Source organism: Asparagus officinalis, chromosome 5 (assembly GCF_001876935.1).
Source record: "Asparagus officinalis chromosome 5, Aspof.V1, whole genome shotgun sequence".
NCBI lineage: Eukaryota > Viridiplantae > Streptophyta > Magnoliopsida > Asparagales > Asparagaceae > Asparagus > Asparagus officinalis.
This window is the reverse complement of record NC_033798.1, coordinates 31,662,389-31,679,059: the sequence shown is the minus strand read 5'-3', so window position 1 is coordinate 31,679,059 and position 16,671 is coordinate 31,662,389. Positions and strand designations below refer to the sequence as shown.

The window sequence follows — 16,671 nt, the reverse complement described above, 5'->3', positions numbered from 1 at the left end:
TCCTTTGCGAGACAACGAAATTTATATTGGATCTGATCAGTCGGTGGTTCACAAATAAACCTCGGCACAGGCCAAGACCCCACGCAAACAACAGGTGATAAACGTCCGTTGTGTGTGTTTTTAGAAAGTTGTAATTTTTATTTTATTTGTGTAAGAGAAGTCTTATAAATGGCTCACTCTTTCGAACTTGTTGTAAGTCGATAAACGATTGTAATGAGCTCCCAAATGAAACCAGCTTTCGACCAAAACAGTAATATCTCTCAAGTAATGTTCCTTCACGTTTGTTTGTCTATTATGTGAGCGGTGTGCTTCTGGTATCACTCAATTGGGAACATCGTACTGCACTCACGATTGTGAGCATATGGGGACTTTGTGCCTGCAAACTTATAAACTGTATGTAATTTGGAGAACACACTATTGTATCAAAGGGAATCAATCTGTAAAGGTAATAAAAATGGTTTGCAAGAACTGTATGACACTTCGAGGGGGTTTCAGGAATTACACAACTAAGACTATAACATATATCAAATAGATGTTTAAAATAATTCTAACTACGATAGTTTTTTGAACCAATTTACATACAGTCGTCTCCTGGCATTTCAATTCCTCTAGGACATGTTTGCCGCCTTCGATGTACTATACATGAAGTCAATTAAACTCCTCAGGCTTGGTTTGAGCATTTTTGACAATACCTTCTTCACATTAATTTCATTGCATTTAGATGATTATGCTATGTTCTATTGTCCATCAACCATCAACATGATCATTCTATTGTTTTATGTTTATGACATCATTATTCTGATTACTTCCTTGCTTTATGTTGATGACATGATTATTACTTAGAGCGATTTATCCCTCATTGCTTCTTTGAGTTAGTATTTTTAGAGTCAAATTTAGATGAATGATCTTGGACATCCTTGTTATTTCTTGTATGCATTTGGTCATTTTTCCATTCAAACTAACTCATGCTTCATTGTCTTCCTGTATGGATTTTTCTTAGCTAGTTTTATGCCCATTCATTGGATGATTCAGGCCTGACCCCAAAAATTTCGATAACTATTTTTTTGGGTTGTTGCACCTTTATTAACTCTAAACTTCATTACTATGATCATCTAGTATTTGCTCTGTTTGTAATCGAATTCTGGTTGATTCAGATGAAACATGCACTGAACTTTACGGAACTTACAAAATTCTTCTTTATTTGGAACATGTATTTGCTCATCATGTGATTAAATATTGTTCTAATTTCTTTTCCCTAAACCCCGCGTATCGGAAATCTTGTGATTAGTTTGTTTTATCAATTCAGGTTCCATCTTTTTGTGATTCTAATCAAAACCCATGTTTTAATTTTGGAAGATAACAACTTATGAACACTAAAATATCTATCTGACATTATTATTATTATTATACTAATTCGGTAAAATTCAATAGTGCCTCTCCTTTTTTGTAGGCTAAACATAAATGGAAACTAAGCAAGTGAAAATTGAGATTTATTGTGCCTCTCCTTTTTCGGCATTGAGCACCTTGTTATTGCATGATTCCTAGGCTGTTTGCAATAAACTTTATAACAAACTCAATTTCATTGATGAAAACTCTTGGAATGTAGGTGTTCTCATTGTGCTTGGGTTGGGAACTACGTTTCGGCTTGCATTGGAGTGCTGCCAAGACTGGGGATCTCGAAGACACAAGCACAGCATAAATATACTTGTATGTATAATAATACACTTCATTATACAAAGAATGCCAGTTTTAGTTTTTGTGGGTTTTAGCTTGATCATTCTTTTCATTTATTACTAGTTAATCACTTCTCTTTGAGTGATGAAAACAGTTGGTGATTCTAGATCAAGTTCAAAAGAGAAGAGATCATTTGAGGTAAATTCTTTTAAAAATCCTATATTAGTTCATCATGGACATAAAACAGCTCTTCATATTATTCATTTCTTGGTAACATGCTAGCTTGCATAATAACTTCTGAAGCATTCTTTGCTAAAAAAAAATTAGGAAATGCTCCATTAAGCATGTCATAGATACAGTGAACTTTAGAAAAGCGTTAAGAACGTGTCAGACTTGGTTATTTGAGGGGTCGAAAATTAATTGTATCAAGGGGTAGAAAAGTAATAGCATCATTCTCCTATTAATAAACTAACATTGTTAAGAGGGAGGGCTAGAAAAAACAAATATCAAAGAATTGGAGCGTAAATTTTTATTTGGCAATTTATCTATGACATTGGATATATATCATCAGTGTTGTATCTACGTTCATAACTTTGACCTTTTTTTATTTAAGAATGCTAAATGAACTTAAAAAGGTTGTAAGATGCTTAGTTTGTGCTTGTAGTTTGTAAATTAAATTATTTGACACTCAAGACTGTGGTAAAATTTAACAATAATGACATTTAAGACAGTAGTAACAATGAAATATAAAAGATGAAATTTTTTTTATATCTAAGATGTGTAATTTATTTTCAGAATGCTGATTGAACTTTAAAAGGTTGTAAGATTCTTAGTTTGGGTTTGCTTCTTGCAGTCTGTCAATTAAAATGTTTGACATTCAGACAACTGTTGATTAGACAATACATACAAAAGAAGGAAATGTTTAAATTTAGAGATGCTAATATTGGGTAAAATATGCAGGAACCAACAAGATACCCAGTCCATTTTTCGGCCATAATGCGTCGAAAGCTCATCTAAACCATTATTTTCTTTTGAATATGCTTAACCATGGGTAAAATATGCAGGAACATTAGCAATAGTTGACTTCCAAAATTCGGATAATATATAGCAATAGTTGACTTCCAAAATTCGTTGCAGGATAATACTCACTGTTTCTTACTTTTTATCTATTTTTTCGTCCTTTGTTGCAACAGATTTCTTTTTTTACAATCCTTCAACTTAATACAATCCATTTAAAGTCCTTGTATTTCTTATTTTGTAGGTCATGAGCAAACCTCTTGCAACGAAGCGTAAAAGGATTATGAGGAAGAGAAAGAGTTAGAGAATATTGAATCAGAAAATGGAGATTATGAGGAAGATTTTATAGAGTCTGACAATGAGGTGATAAGGGAAGATGAAGAGAGAGAGGTCAATGTAAATGAGGAGATAAGAGAAGATGAACAAAGAGAGGTCGACGAAGACGAAGATGAAGAGATAAGGGAAGATGAACAAAGAGAGGTACAACAGCCCAAAAATCATAGAGGGCCAACTAAGTGTTTAAAAGTATATGAATGAGGCATAGATGCACGTCCAGTTGTAATTTTAGACAAATTTAGGGTACCTATTGGACTGACAGATAATATCTTAAATGAACTTAGTAGTTTTTTGGGTACCCTTGGAAGAAATCCAAGACGAACACCACTAGATAAGAATTGGCACGACATTGGGAAACAAGACAAAGATAGTTTGTGGGAATATGTGAAGGTATGATATAGCACAAAAAAATCATTTTGTGTAATGACAAGGTAGATTTTAACTTGTATATTGTTATGTCATTGTAGGAGAAGTATTCAATTGCCGATTCAGGACGAAAATGGACCTTGCAAACAATTAATAGTGCATGGAGGCGGTGGAAGTGCTTGCTGAAACGTTAATGCTTTACTAGTTTGAAAAATGATGGAGAAAGATGGAAAAAGCGCCCCAAGACTGTTCCCAAAGGTCAATTTAGAGCTTTACTAAAGATTTGATATTCTACAAATGCAAGGGTAACTTTTACTTCTTGACATTGTGTTACTATTTTCTGAACGCACGCGTGATAATAGCAGTGACTACAGGAAAACAAACATTTGTTGATTTTATTCTTAATTTATTATTTTCCGTCCTAAATAATTTGTGTGGCAATATACTGAGATTAGGAGTTAAGATGTCCATGGACTAAATATCTAACTGCATATTTGATAGAGCTGACAAACTGATAGAGATATAAAAGGATAGCATTAGAAGCTGTCAAAATTGAAGATACTTCTAAAATATGCAACTAAGAGGAACTAGAATACACTCACCAGACCAGGAGAACCATTTTTCTGAGAGGTCACAATTCATCAGGTATTGAGATTGTATACATGCTAATTTCCTCCTTTTGTTTCAGGGGGCAGTAGGCATTGAAGCTAAGTTTGTTTATTTTTTTTAATTACATCGTGTGGTTCTATTGATCTTTTCTAGCATACGGGTATTGGATGGAGTTTGTTTACAATTTATTAATCTATATTAACATTGGTATTACTTATTGCCGAACAGAGTCAATGGATGGAGGATGCAAACATGCCAACTGAATTTAGTGTCAGATTTTTCTATAACTTGATGAATTTGAATAGAAGATGTGCTCTTATGGTCTTGCCTTTGCTGCGTCCAAATGATCGGCAGTGCAAATTAATCTTGTTTGGCTAGCTTATGTTTTATCACTCACAAATAGCAAATGGTAGCAAGAAATTATTGTTCATCGATTTGTTTCCAGATGTGAGTCCCGTACATCATAAAGACTACAGATAGTTGTATTACATGTTAGTAGTGGACTCACCAGACCAGGAGAACCATTCAATTCAATATCTCGTGGATGTTTGCTGGGCTGCACTTTAGTTGCATAGGTCTACCTTGCTGCAAATTTGCCGATTCAGAAGTATTCTTTTATATTATATGTTTAGTGTTGCTTGTGTTAATCTTAACTGTATTAACTAAGTACTATAGTTTCTCTTGTTGCAATTTAGTTATTACAATTTACTTATTAGAAGTTCTATGATTATGTAGAAAGCAAGTGAAAAGAATAAGGAAAATCGAAACAGTCAAACGCTCTTGCACACAGCAGGTTCAAAAAGTTTCGCAAGAATTCACAGAGATATGGTTTACACATGCAATGAATGGCTAAATGATTGATACGTTGTTTCATTGTAGGAAAAGGAATTGAACCAGACTCTAACAGATGCAGAAGTATTTCTAGAGACTCATAAAAAGAAGAAAAAAGCACAACCAGAAAAAACACTAGAAATGATTGATACATTGGAACAACTAACTCAGGAGCTAACTCAGGAACAAACTGAAGGAGAAAATGTAGATGCATGGCATCTTGTCAATAAAAAAGAACATCCTGGACGTGTGCGTCTCAGGGGACGGGTGATCACTCAAAGCATGCTACAAAGCAATAAGGAGAAAACCATTGATCCATGTGATCAAGTCCCTGAGTCAATTGTTCAAGCAATAACAAAGAAGGTGGTGGCCACTCAACAAGAGGAGATGAAGAAACAAAAAGAAGCTCAAGCTACAAGTATGATTCAAACATTTACAGATATGTTGAGTGAAGTAACTGGACGTCTAGTTAGTCCAAGCTTTGTTGACAGGTTTAAAGCGCGTACTAAACTTCCTGAAGAGGCTTCTAGTGTTCTAGATCATGAAGAGGCAAGTACCTTTTACACTTCGACATTTCTTAGCCTTCTTTGCTCTTGCTAGTGTTCTAGATCATGAAGAGGCAAGTACCTTTTACACTTCGACATTTCTTAGCCTTCTTTGCTCTTGAACTGGTTTCTGTAGTGTTTTCTTCAAGTACCTTTTACACTTCGACATTTCTTAGCCTTCTTTGCTCTTGAACTGGTTTCTGTAGTGTTTTCTTGACTCATTTCAGTTACTTCTTTTTCCTCATTGCTTTCTTCTCACTCTCCTTTGTGTTCTTCTGCCTCTGATGTGGTTTCATTCTCCTTTTGCTACAGTAATAATATATCAGTGATTCCAATTGAGCTATTCTCCTTTTAAGTTCTGTCGAGCAAACTATAGCCATCTATTTTTCTCATATAATTCAGTACATTGTGTAGCTGTTTGTTTTTGGTGTTCGTACTGGGTCCGCCTGTTTTCTTTTTTTTTGTGTTTTTTGTTTTTGTTTTTGTTTTTTGTGTGCGTGTGTGTGGGGATATTGATTCTTTCTGTAATATGCTGATGTTGGATTCCACGTATCTAATCTGTAAGCTCTTTTGTTGGTCCTGTGGCATGCTATTCATTCATATTTTTACTTTGGTTTGTCTTAATTGATACATGATATATTCTCCAATTAGTTTTTTATACTACCCTACCTTTTTTTTTTCACTCCATAGAGAGAGCATTTTCTTGGTGATTTAATAAGGTGAAAATATCAAATATTGTCACATGAAATTGACATGAACTTCAACGCCACAGAGAATTGAGAATGTTCAAGCGAGTGCGGATTCTATCAGAAGAGAGAGGTGAGGATATGTATTCCTCGATGTTGGGACACCTAATATGATTATCTTCCTAACTTCTTTAATGAAACTTCTTATCATTGAAAAATATTAGTTTCTCCTGTAAGTTTTCGTTGTTTCATTTCGCTTCGTATGATTCTTATGTACAATGTTTATAACTTGTTTTTAGGTGTACGATCAGATTTGTTAGTAGCAGATAGAGACCACCGATGAACTCCCAGATGGGTGATGATGGAAGATGATCGCCGTACGGCCTCATTATATTTCTCAGATTTTAGTACACTTGCAGGTGTATCTGTATTAATTCTGAAACTGAGAATTTTTTGCTCCTTTCATCACGCTTCTGGTACTCATGGATCAATATGTTCTCTTAACTTCCTTTTCAAACATCTTTTTTCCCTAATTTTATTATCATCATTGCAAAAATTATGCTGATTCATGGAAATTTACACAGGTACAGAAATGATGAAAGCCAAGATTGAGATTGATACTGACAGGTTCCTAGTAAGTATTTGACATTGAGGAACAAGTTTTTGGAAACAAATAGAGAATATAATCTTTGATCGAGAAGTTTCATATTTTGTAATCAAATGTTAATGTACATTGTTTGAATGTTAGTTCGGTATGATATTTTCTGAGTTGAAATGTTGGTAGTGTGGATTTAATACTTTATAGTTTTTATACTATACCGATATATGTTGGCACTTATCATTATGGTTGATTATGCTCAACATTTTCATTTTTATATTGTGTATTAAAATTTGACTTGGCCATGTTCTTAAAAAGATTGTCCAGGTAATTGAATACTATATTATTTTGACGTAGGAAACCAAGAATAGCTCAATCAGAGCTGTTGCAATAGCTCGATCAAAACCGCTGCGATAGCTCGATCAAAACTGTTGCGATAGCTCAATCCAAACTGTTGCGTTAGGTATTTTAAAACTGTTGCAATAGCTCCAACTGCCACCGTAGCTCTATCAAAACCATAGCTATAGCCTACTAAAACTGTTGTGTTAGGTCTTTTAAAACTGTTGCAATAGCTCCAACTATCGCTGTAGCTCTATCAGAACCATAGCTATAGCCTACTAAAACCGTTGCGTTAGGCCTTTTAAATCTGTTGCAATAGCTCTAATTGTCGCTGTAGCTCTATCAAAACCATAACAATATCCTATTAAAACCGTTACTGTAGCTGCTTGCCTGTTAAAACTGATGCGTTAGATGCGGGGGCAACGGTTCAAGAAACTGTCGCAATATAGTTCAAAATTGTTACGGTAGAGGTAGGGCAACGACAGCATATAAGACGGTTTGAGAACCACCGCACTTGCTCAAGGGCGACGGTTCCATGACTAACGCAACGGTTTTGAACCATTGCGTTAGAGCAAATATGTAGTAGTAAGGTAGACATAACAAGCCAACTGCGAAGGATATAACTAATTGAAGAGATCTATTGTTATGCGAGAATTTAGGTTTTTTTTAACTTAAAAACGGGAAGAGATTTCCTGTTCATATACATTTATAATTAAAAAGACTAACCAGTGTATCTTAGTGATTACATAACAAAACGGACGTAGAAAGAAAGAAAACTCTGAGAAGAAGAGTAACGAAAGGTAGAAGATGTAGTCTTCACCTACCAAACTTGACCCCCATGAAAACAACTACTAAACTGACAAAACTATATACTAAAAAAAAGAAAAAAACTACATCTTCTACAAACCAAAAGAACACACTGATGCTATTGATGATAGTCCACAGTAGGACTCCATGAACAAAAAGAATACACACGTAGAGTAGACTAATCAGTGATGAAGTTATCTCCCACTTCATCAGCAGCTTTCTTCTTAGCAATCTCATCGAACTTCAGTTTAGTCGCTACCTTGAAAATCCTTTTTGCCATCCTATCTTCGTGTGCACCTGCCCATAAGAGAGAGTATCTAGCAACATTAGCTGCAATACACTACCACATAATTGATCTATTATAACGGTTAAGGCGCAACGGTTTTAACTGTTGCGTTAGATATCTATCGTAACGGTTTTCAGGGTCTAATACAACATTTAATATAAAATGTTGCCATAGGTCTAATAATTGTTTCTGGGCTTAATAATTGTTAGTGGCCTTTGGAGAGCTTTAGTAAAGCCCATAGTTTGACCGCACCGCTTAAAGGAAATCTGTCTCTCTCTCAAATCCCTAAAATCGCCGCCGAGCCAAAAAAATCCGCTCCCTAAAATCGTCGTGGCCAAGATCTTCATATAATCGGCGATCTCATCACTGAATTCGTCACTGTTTTCATATTGGATCTTGTTGTGCGCAGCGGAAATTTCGGCAGCACTTCGGCAGCACAACAAGAGAGATTAGATCGATAAGAATTCCCGTCTCACCAAGGAAACAAGAATCTGAAGCGGATATCTCAACCAAGTGAGATATCGGCTCTTCCTCTCATCAGTTCTAGGACTGACCTGTCGAGGGATCCTACAAGCTATTACAAATCTCGGCAAGAACACAAATTTTTACGTGGTTCGGCAAATAGCCTACGTCCACGGGGCAAGGAGGGGGAGATGTACTATTAGAGGGAGAGATACAACTGGGGTTTACAATCACTCAATCTAAACCCTCACACAAACTCTCAAATCCCTCATACAATTATCTCTCTCAAAAGGGGAGCACAAAACCCTAAAACAACTGCACACCGAAACAAATTAACCCTCTGCCTTTGCTCCTGCTGCAGCCGCAAAAGCAAACAAAACACCTCCTGCTCAATTGCTTTTTCCCAGCCGCCAATCAAAAACAAAGGACTCCTTGCCTCTCCTCTTTGCTGCAGCCGTCAAAGAAAAGACCCAACCTTGCACAGAAAACTAGGGCATGATGCAAAGCTATATTTATAGCTTGAATCACAACCGGGTGGGCCTGCTTGCTAATCACGCGGAAACAAACCAACGTGGTAGACCCCACCACGTTCATAATGAAGTTATCTCCCACTTCATCAGCAGCTTTCTTCTTAGCAATCTCATCGAACTTCAGTTTAGTCGCTACCTTGAAAATCCTTTTTGCCATCCTATCTTCGTGTGCACCTGCCCATAAGAGAGAGTATCTAGCAACATTAGCTGCAATACACTACCACATAATTGATCTATTATAACGGTTAAGGCGCAACGGTTTTAACTGTTGCGTTAGATATCTATCGTAACGGTTTTCAGGGTCTAATACAACATTTAATATAAAATGTTGCCATAGGTCTAATAATTGTTTCTGGGCTTAATAATTGTTAGTGGCCTTTGGAGAGCTTTAGTAAAGCCCATAGTTTGACCGCACCGCTTAAAGGAAATCTGTCTCTCTCTCAAATCCCTAAAATCGCCGCCGAGCCAAAAAAATCCGCTCCCTAAAATCGTCGTGGCCAAGATCTTCATATAATCGGCGATCTCATCACTGAATTCGTCACTGTTTTCATATTGGATCTCATCTCCAATCTCCTCTCCGATATCATCTTCGAGCTTGTTGTCATTCTCGCTCGTCGTCGACCTACTCTCGTTGGTCTCGTCGCCATTTTCAGTCCTCGCCGGAGTCCATTTACTTTCATCGCCGTTTTCATCTCGTTCGTTTCATCGTTGAGCTACTCTCGTTGCTCCAGAAATCGAGCCCAGATCTCGCTAACGGGAGCTTTCTAGGGTTTGCTCCACCTATCTCTTCTCACGATATTTTGATTTCTCAATTCGCACTACCGCTTTCTGAGTTCAAATTGATTTTTCTAGTTAAATTTAGTGATTTTTAAAGTTATTGACTAGCATATAAATTAGCCGGGAAATCTGTGATGATGTATATGAAATCTTTTCAATGACCCGCTTAGTTATTGCATGTTATATATCACTTTTATTTCTCAAGTTTTGTCCCAAAAAAATTGATAATTTGTTATGATGTGTATCTGAGTCATGTTCCCCAATTAAATGAGTTGCAGACAACTTGTATGCTATATATAATCCTTATCATCACAAAGAAGATAATGTTATATATCACTTTTTATAAGTCATACCTAATATCAGTATAATCTTATGTTCTTGAGCCAAGAAAGGGTTCATATAAGCAATTGACATGTGGCATATTTTATTGATTATATTCAGAAATCCATCTTTATTCCTAAAACATAAGAGTTCACTTGTGACCAGCATGGGGCTGATAAGTCGGAAGGCTCAATTGACATATAAATGCGGAACATTGTTAACTTAGATATGGACCTGTAAAGGAAACTTTGGTGTGGAGCTCAAGATTCTGAGATTAGGATCATTCTTCTGAGTTCTAGGAAAGAAGTTCAGAGACAATCACCTGCATGTTTTGTTGTTTAGTGTACTTTAATCATGTATTATAAACTGAAATAATACATGATTGCTCTATTATTGAGCAAAATTCATAACTAGCTGTAAATAGTTGAACAAGCTTGGTTGTTATGTAATTTTTCTTATTAAACTAGTGAAAGAACCAATGCACACATGTTGACCCGTACAGATGGGAACATCTTGGATGCATCTGTGCATCATATAGTTTCAGAAGTTGTTGCCTATTGAAGTTGATTTTGACCTTCTTTTTTTGAAGTGAAAAAGCAGGGTTGAGGCCCTGCTCATATGAGGATATTATTGAAAACCAAAACATTACAGATAGACATCACAACTAGGTGAAGAATCGCAGAGGGTGGAGCAGATAGGGAGCGGACATATGTCGTCACCTACCAAACTGAACCCGCAGCGATACTACAGCTAGAAGGCACATATTACATACTTACATACTAGAGATGATAGTAGCATACTAGAAGACATAACAACTTAGATAAGGAAAGAAAACAACATCAGTTTTTCCAACACAAGGGGAAGTAACCATATCCAGCAGAATTATGGTGAAGCGTGAGTTGGAGGACTTGGGAAAAAGTAGTCCCCAGAGGCATCCCATATCCAGCAGAATTATGGTGAAGCGTGAGTTGGAGGACTTGGGAAAAAGTAGTCCCCAGAGGCATCAACATTCTTATTGGCAAGCTCCTGAAGTCCGATGTTTGATGCAGCCCTACGGAGTCTCCTAGCCAATCTCTCCTTTTCGGCACCTGCCCAAAATATTGTATATCTCCCAATATTAGAAGCAATATGAATTGGATTAGATTGGCTATCCTTAAAAATAAGAGTGTTTCTACTGAACCAGATCCACCAACAAGTGCAGGGCAACAGGATCTTCCAGATAGATTTAATATCCTTGTAGAGGTTGGGAGATTTGTGGAACACAAACAGCTCTTCCATAGTCTGAGGCCAACAGTTTGTGGGAAGAGAGGGGAAGATGAAGGACCAGATGGTGCGAGCAAAAGAGCATTTAATAAAAAGATGATCATGAGATTCTACCCCAGATAGGCAGAAAGAACATCTCGGGTCCCCAGTCCAGCCCTTAAGGATCAAATTTGCCTTCGTGTTCAGTTTCTTATTGGAGATGATCCAGAATAGGACTTTAACCTTGATAGGAATAGATGATTTCCAAATCATACTAAAGAATTTTGATTTGATGCCCCCGGAGTTGACAAAGGAGTAGAAGGATTTAACTGAGTAAATCCCCGATGGAAGGAGCGGCCACCAAAGCTCATCCGGAGTAGAGGAGATACTGAGGTTGGATGAAGCTAACAGAGCAAGAAGGTGATTAATATCTAACCTTTCTGAGTGCGAGATTCCTCTTCTGGTAAGAGGATGCCAATACCAAACATTGTTAATGAAAACATGATTTTATCCCTTGAGATATTAAATTCCATAGTGCAAATCAATGTTTAAGCTTTTCATTTGGAATTACCTCTCTGATTTGCTGCAGCAAAAGCTATGCACTTTATTTTGGTCCCTTCATGCGCAGTTTATTCTGTACAAACCAGTAGAATCATTGTAGTCCTTGAAAACATATGGTTGCACACTTGGATTGGCTCAGTCCAAATTCTGCTGCTTGGACTGCTAAAATTGAGCCTGCCATGTCAGTGCGTGCAGATCACCCAAATTCTTGTAGAAACAATCCCTACTCTCCTTTACATTATATACTATTTAATGCAAAGAATCACTTAACAAAATGTCAAGGGATTTTTGGAACTTATACAATAATAGCTTAATTTCTTAACCATATCTGATAAATTAATTCTGATTTTCATACTAGCCAAAATACTTAAGCACTCCAAAATGACACTGATAAATTTTGACTAATATTAACCACAAGAAGACTCCAAAGAAGCATTGGAATAAATTTAGTATATGAGTCTACCATCAATGAGCACGGTATTGGAACATTTACAGCATTCATATCAAGAGAATCATTTACTTCTATTTCTTTATGTTATTGCAGTGCAACTCTACCTAGAGAACCAATGTCCTCTAGTATTACAGGGAGATTGCCTAGCTTGGAGGAGCTAGAGTCCTATGCCCTTGAGCAATGGGAGGTTCTCTCTCTGTCCCTCCCTGTACTTTTCTTATATATTACTCGCTAAGGATGTCACTATTTCCAATGGTTTTGCATCTTATTCTCTATTCCAAGTTATATGGTTTGGACCATCTGCTTCATATTTTATGTTCCTAAGGATAATAGTGTTCTTTCACCTTGGGGTAGACCAGTGTTTCTTGTTGCAACTCATAAGCTCAGCTCAAGCAGAGAGGTTAACGAATTTCTGGTCCTCTATGCTACGAGTTTTTCAGCGAGGTCTTTTGAGTTTAAGGTTCTCTGCTTCTAAGTTTCCTTATTCAAGTTGGTGGATTCTCAGCATATAGATATTTAATACGTAAACATTCATGAAACATTTAGAAGTGTTGATGCCATGCAGGGAAAATGAAGCTGCGACGCTAATTAAGTATGGTTTTCAGTTCCTGGTTTGTTTCTATTAAAACTTCATTAATAAGTTCGTTATTCACCTTGATATTACCTTATGGTTGTTTCTTTAAACAGCTGATGGAAACCAATGCCCAACTGTGGTACATAGTAGGGGAGTATATCTCATCTTCTGAGGTAAGAAGTTCTAGCACTCATTCCATTTTAAGGGGAAGACACAGTTGATGCCCTATCTATCTATGCACATCTTATACACATGCATTTATGTTGGTCCAATGTACCTATGTATGCGCACACGTATAACTATTCATGCATTAATTAATTTATACATACATATATACATGTATGGACGTATGCATGCTTACATTTATGTGACTGTTTGTGTGCATGTGTAATGTACTTTTTCTATATTCTAATGTTTTGGTTTTTGCTCATTGTTTGAAGGATTGTGGCGTGGACCCCACAGATCTGATATTGTTTCTTCTTGAGCTTAGTTTTCATACCATGGGCAAGGTATTGACTGTATGTGCTTTTCATTATGAAGTTACTTCATGTTATATACATATATAATGTATTAGATTTATAAGCAAAATCTCTTCTCGAGTTAGTGAGTTTAAAACTAAATAGGGATAAAATTTTTAGTTTTTAGGGATAAAATGGCATTGCTACATTAGCGTGAAGAAAGTCACAAGAATTAACGGTTAGAGAATTTTACAAAACTTGATATGACAATTTTGCCCTTAGGGATGCATGTGCAGACATTGACTAGTATTTGGACAAACTGTAACTGATACTGTTTGTGCCGCAGGATAGAGTATCAACTTCCAAACCTTATTGCTGGATCTATAACAAAAGAAAGTGTAGACAATGCTTTTGAGAAGGGAATTACACTTCCAAACCTTATTGCTGGATCTATAACAAAAGAAAGTGTAGACAATGCTTTTGAGAAGGGAATTACTTCTGAACAGGTAAGATTTGTATTTTACACTTAAGTTCTGTTATCTATCAGAGGACATGGTATTGCTCAAATTTATTCCTTAATTCTTCCTCCCCATGATTTGGTGCCTTTGGCTTTTCGTTGTAAATTTCTTTCAGCCATCAGTTCTTAATGTTATTTTCTGAACAGAATCAAAGAAGTTCAGGGACAATCACCTGCATGTTTTTGTTGTTTAGTGTACTTTAAATCATGTATTCTTTCTGTTAGCTACTTATTTTCTGTTTTGGGTTTGCTTCGATTAGGTGTTATTACAAGCAGATTGCTCTAGTTTTGCTTACCCTTGTTATTTTACCCCCACTGGTTTCTGATTTTGATTAGACTGTGGACACGTTCATAGAATAGAGTAGCATGCCACATTCAACTCCAATAGACCATTAATTTTCATTCATGCGATACATTTTTTAGTGTGAACCATCTTAAATCTCATGGACATGAAGGATGCATTCATATAACCACCTCTAAATGTTTATACACCCCGACAATTTCATCTTTTTATTTGGTTTGAACTTAGCTCAAAATTGAAGTATGACCACCAAATCTTTAGAGGTAATAAGTTCTCATGCTACTATTTATTGGTTCTCATGCTACTGTTTTTTTTTTTGCAATCCTTTGATAACATGTACTTGGTGTACAAAGCATGATAAATATTGCTATCTGAGTATGCTTCATTGCTCATCACATATCAGATGACATCTTCTGATTGCTTGCTTTACTTCAGTGTTGGTTGAAGAAACAAAAGGATGTCCTATTTCCTGCTTTACAAGAGACTGGGGAAAATGTTATCTGGACTTCTAGGCTTATTTTTGGAAAAGGAGAGGTATTTACTTTCTTTTGATTTCATTACATTCTTTTATTTTATCATTTTCCTAATATATATTGCTAACTTATCTTGCTAACTTATCTTGCTAAAGAATATCAATTTCGGGTACTATTTGCTGCCCTGATTTATGTTAATAGCGGAGCTTAAGATATGCAGAGGACTTTCAGTTATTGAAGGGAAAAACAGCGAAATTAGGTATGTTCCTGATCCAGCAATCACAATCACTTGTTCTAGTATGAGGTATGGTAATTACAGGTGTATTTTCGAAGAACAAGGGAACAGACACAAGACTACACTCTTATTACAGGGGCGAAATTTTTTTCTCCGACGCTGACTCTAATACAATGTTCTTTTACGCTTGCAGAAGAACAATATGGACATCCCAAGAATAGCTTCCTTCGGAGTCGCCATCCATCCAGAGCCTTTTCTAGTGCTGAAGGCAGAACAAATTAGAGGTACAAACATGCCTCTCTTTTGAAGCTTTAGGCACATAATCCACATTTGACATGTTTTCGCCGACAACAGCAGCTTAGCTCAGTGATGTGGGCAGATGTACATAAACTGAGAAGGGGAAAAAAGAAGAAGAAGAAGAAAAAAGAGTTGAATTAGAAATTTCAGACGCATTGTAAAGCACTAAAAGGCAACATCAAAATAAAGTTATACAAAGTTGTACTACTACATAGAAGTGAAACCCAAATAGAAAAGAACTCCCAAATATTCAATGCCCGAGTTGTGAAAACTTAATAATTTGTTGCTACTCAAATCTTAAAATTGTACATTATTAAAGAGAACTGGGTCTTCTCTACTCCTTATTTATTTATTTATTTAGATCACGGTTTCCTCCACTCTCGATTCATACAAATAGTACCCAAAATTAATGTGAAGATTACATGATATTTGATACGTTTCTTTATTTTTTGCAGGGGATATAAAGACTTAAATAGGAGAATGCGGTCAAGATGTCTTTGATATATGAATCTTTTAGAACAGACTTGTACATGTGAATTGATCATATTTTGATGGTTGTGAATTGATCATATTTTGATGGGTTGAAGTTGTCTTGTAACTACTTATTTTTGAATGATGGGCTTAAAACATATGAATGCTTCATTATTTTTTATTTTGATGATATCTTAATGTAGTGTGTTCTTATTCCATTTTTATTTTGGTTTACGTAATTGTGTTTGCTTATTGGTCAAATTTCTTTAAAGTGCTGATATAGCCCTATAAAACTGTTGCTGTAGCCTTATAAAACTGTTGCCATAGCAAAGCAAAACGTCGAATTAGCTACAAAACAACTGTTGCCTTTGGTCCCTGATTTTGGAAAAACCGTTGCCCTTGTGTACGAAACCGCGACATTAGGTATCAAGAAACTATCGTCAAAACCTGTTGCATTTGCAATAACTGTTGCCTTTGTGTATGGAACCGCTACATTAGGCATCAGTAAACCGCTACAAAAAACATTGCATTTTGTGAAAAACGTTGCATTAGCCTTGTCTTAGAAACCGTTGCGTTAGGTTTTGCAACCGCTGCCTTATGGCTAGGGCAACGGCAGCAAACCGTTGCGTTAGGTTTTGCAACCGCTGCCTTATGGCTAGGGCAACGGCAGCAATGAAGACAGTTTGATAACCATTACGCTTGAGCAATTGCAACGGTTTAGATGCTAATGCGACAGTTATAAACCGTTGCGTTAGAGCAAATATGTGGTAGTGATATGATCTGAATTAGGCTGAACATCTCTAAATATAAGATAGTTGCGACTGTTCCAGATCCACCAGCAACAGCATGGCGGCAAAACTTTCCATATAGTTCTGATGTCACGATTGATGATAGGAGAATCACTGAG

At 36.3% G+C, this 16,671-nt stretch overlaps 1 protein-coding gene and 2 long non-coding RNA genes across 5 annotated transcripts; all 3 read left to right on the top strand.

The window, feature by feature from the left end:
* On the top strand, nucleotides 6,061–6,859 carry LOC109843296. Its single transcript, XR_002247625.1, has 3 exons — nucleotides 6,061–6,197; nucleotides 6,364–6,441; nucleotides 6,649–6,859. It is a non-coding gene; the product is annotated as an uncharacterized LOC109843296 (long non-coding RNA).
* On the top strand, nucleotides 12,182–13,897 carry LOC109843295 (RNA polymerase II transcription factor B subunit 2-like). 3 transcript variants are annotated; one of them, XM_020412225.1, is made up of 6 exons: nucleotides 12,208–12,625; nucleotides 12,793–12,898; nucleotides 13,004–13,049; nucleotides 13,126–13,185; nucleotides 13,453–13,521; nucleotides 13,817–13,897. In XM_020412225.1, exons 1-6 carry the CDS (start codon nucleotides 12,619–12,621, stop codon nucleotides 13,883–13,885), a joined length of 357 nt encoding a protein of 118 aa, XP_020267814.1. In that variant the 5' UTR covers nucleotides 12,208–12,618; the 3' UTR covers nucleotides 13,886–13,897. The 3 variants fall into 3 exon arrangements, 2 of the variants coding, with proteins under 2 accessions (XP_020267814.1, XP_020267815.1); XR_002247624.1 differs by lacking the exons at nucleotides 12,208–12,625; nucleotides 12,793–12,898; nucleotides 13,817–13,897 and adding exons at nucleotides 12,182–12,197; nucleotides 13,651–13,790; XM_020412226.1 differs by lacking the exon at nucleotides 12,793–12,898 and having other exon boundaries at nucleotides 12,216–12,625.
* Nucleotides 13,898–15,908, top strand: LOC109843297. Its single transcript, XR_002247626.1, has 5 exons — nucleotides 13,898–13,976; nucleotides 14,724–14,822; nucleotides 14,917–15,020; nucleotides 15,190–15,280; nucleotides 15,749–15,908. It is a non-coding gene; the product is annotated as an uncharacterized LOC109843297 (long non-coding RNA).

Coding starts and splice junctions, on each gene's coding strand:
- LOC109843295 (XM_020412225.1), top strand. Junction 12,899..13,003: donor CGAGGTCTTTTGAGTTTAAG/GTTCTCTGCTTC, acceptor GATGCCATGCAG/GGAAAATGAAGCTGCGACGC. Junction 13,522..13,816: donor GTTTTCATACCATGGGCAAG/GTATTGACTGTA, acceptor TTTGTGCCGCAG/GATAGAGTATCAACTTCCAA.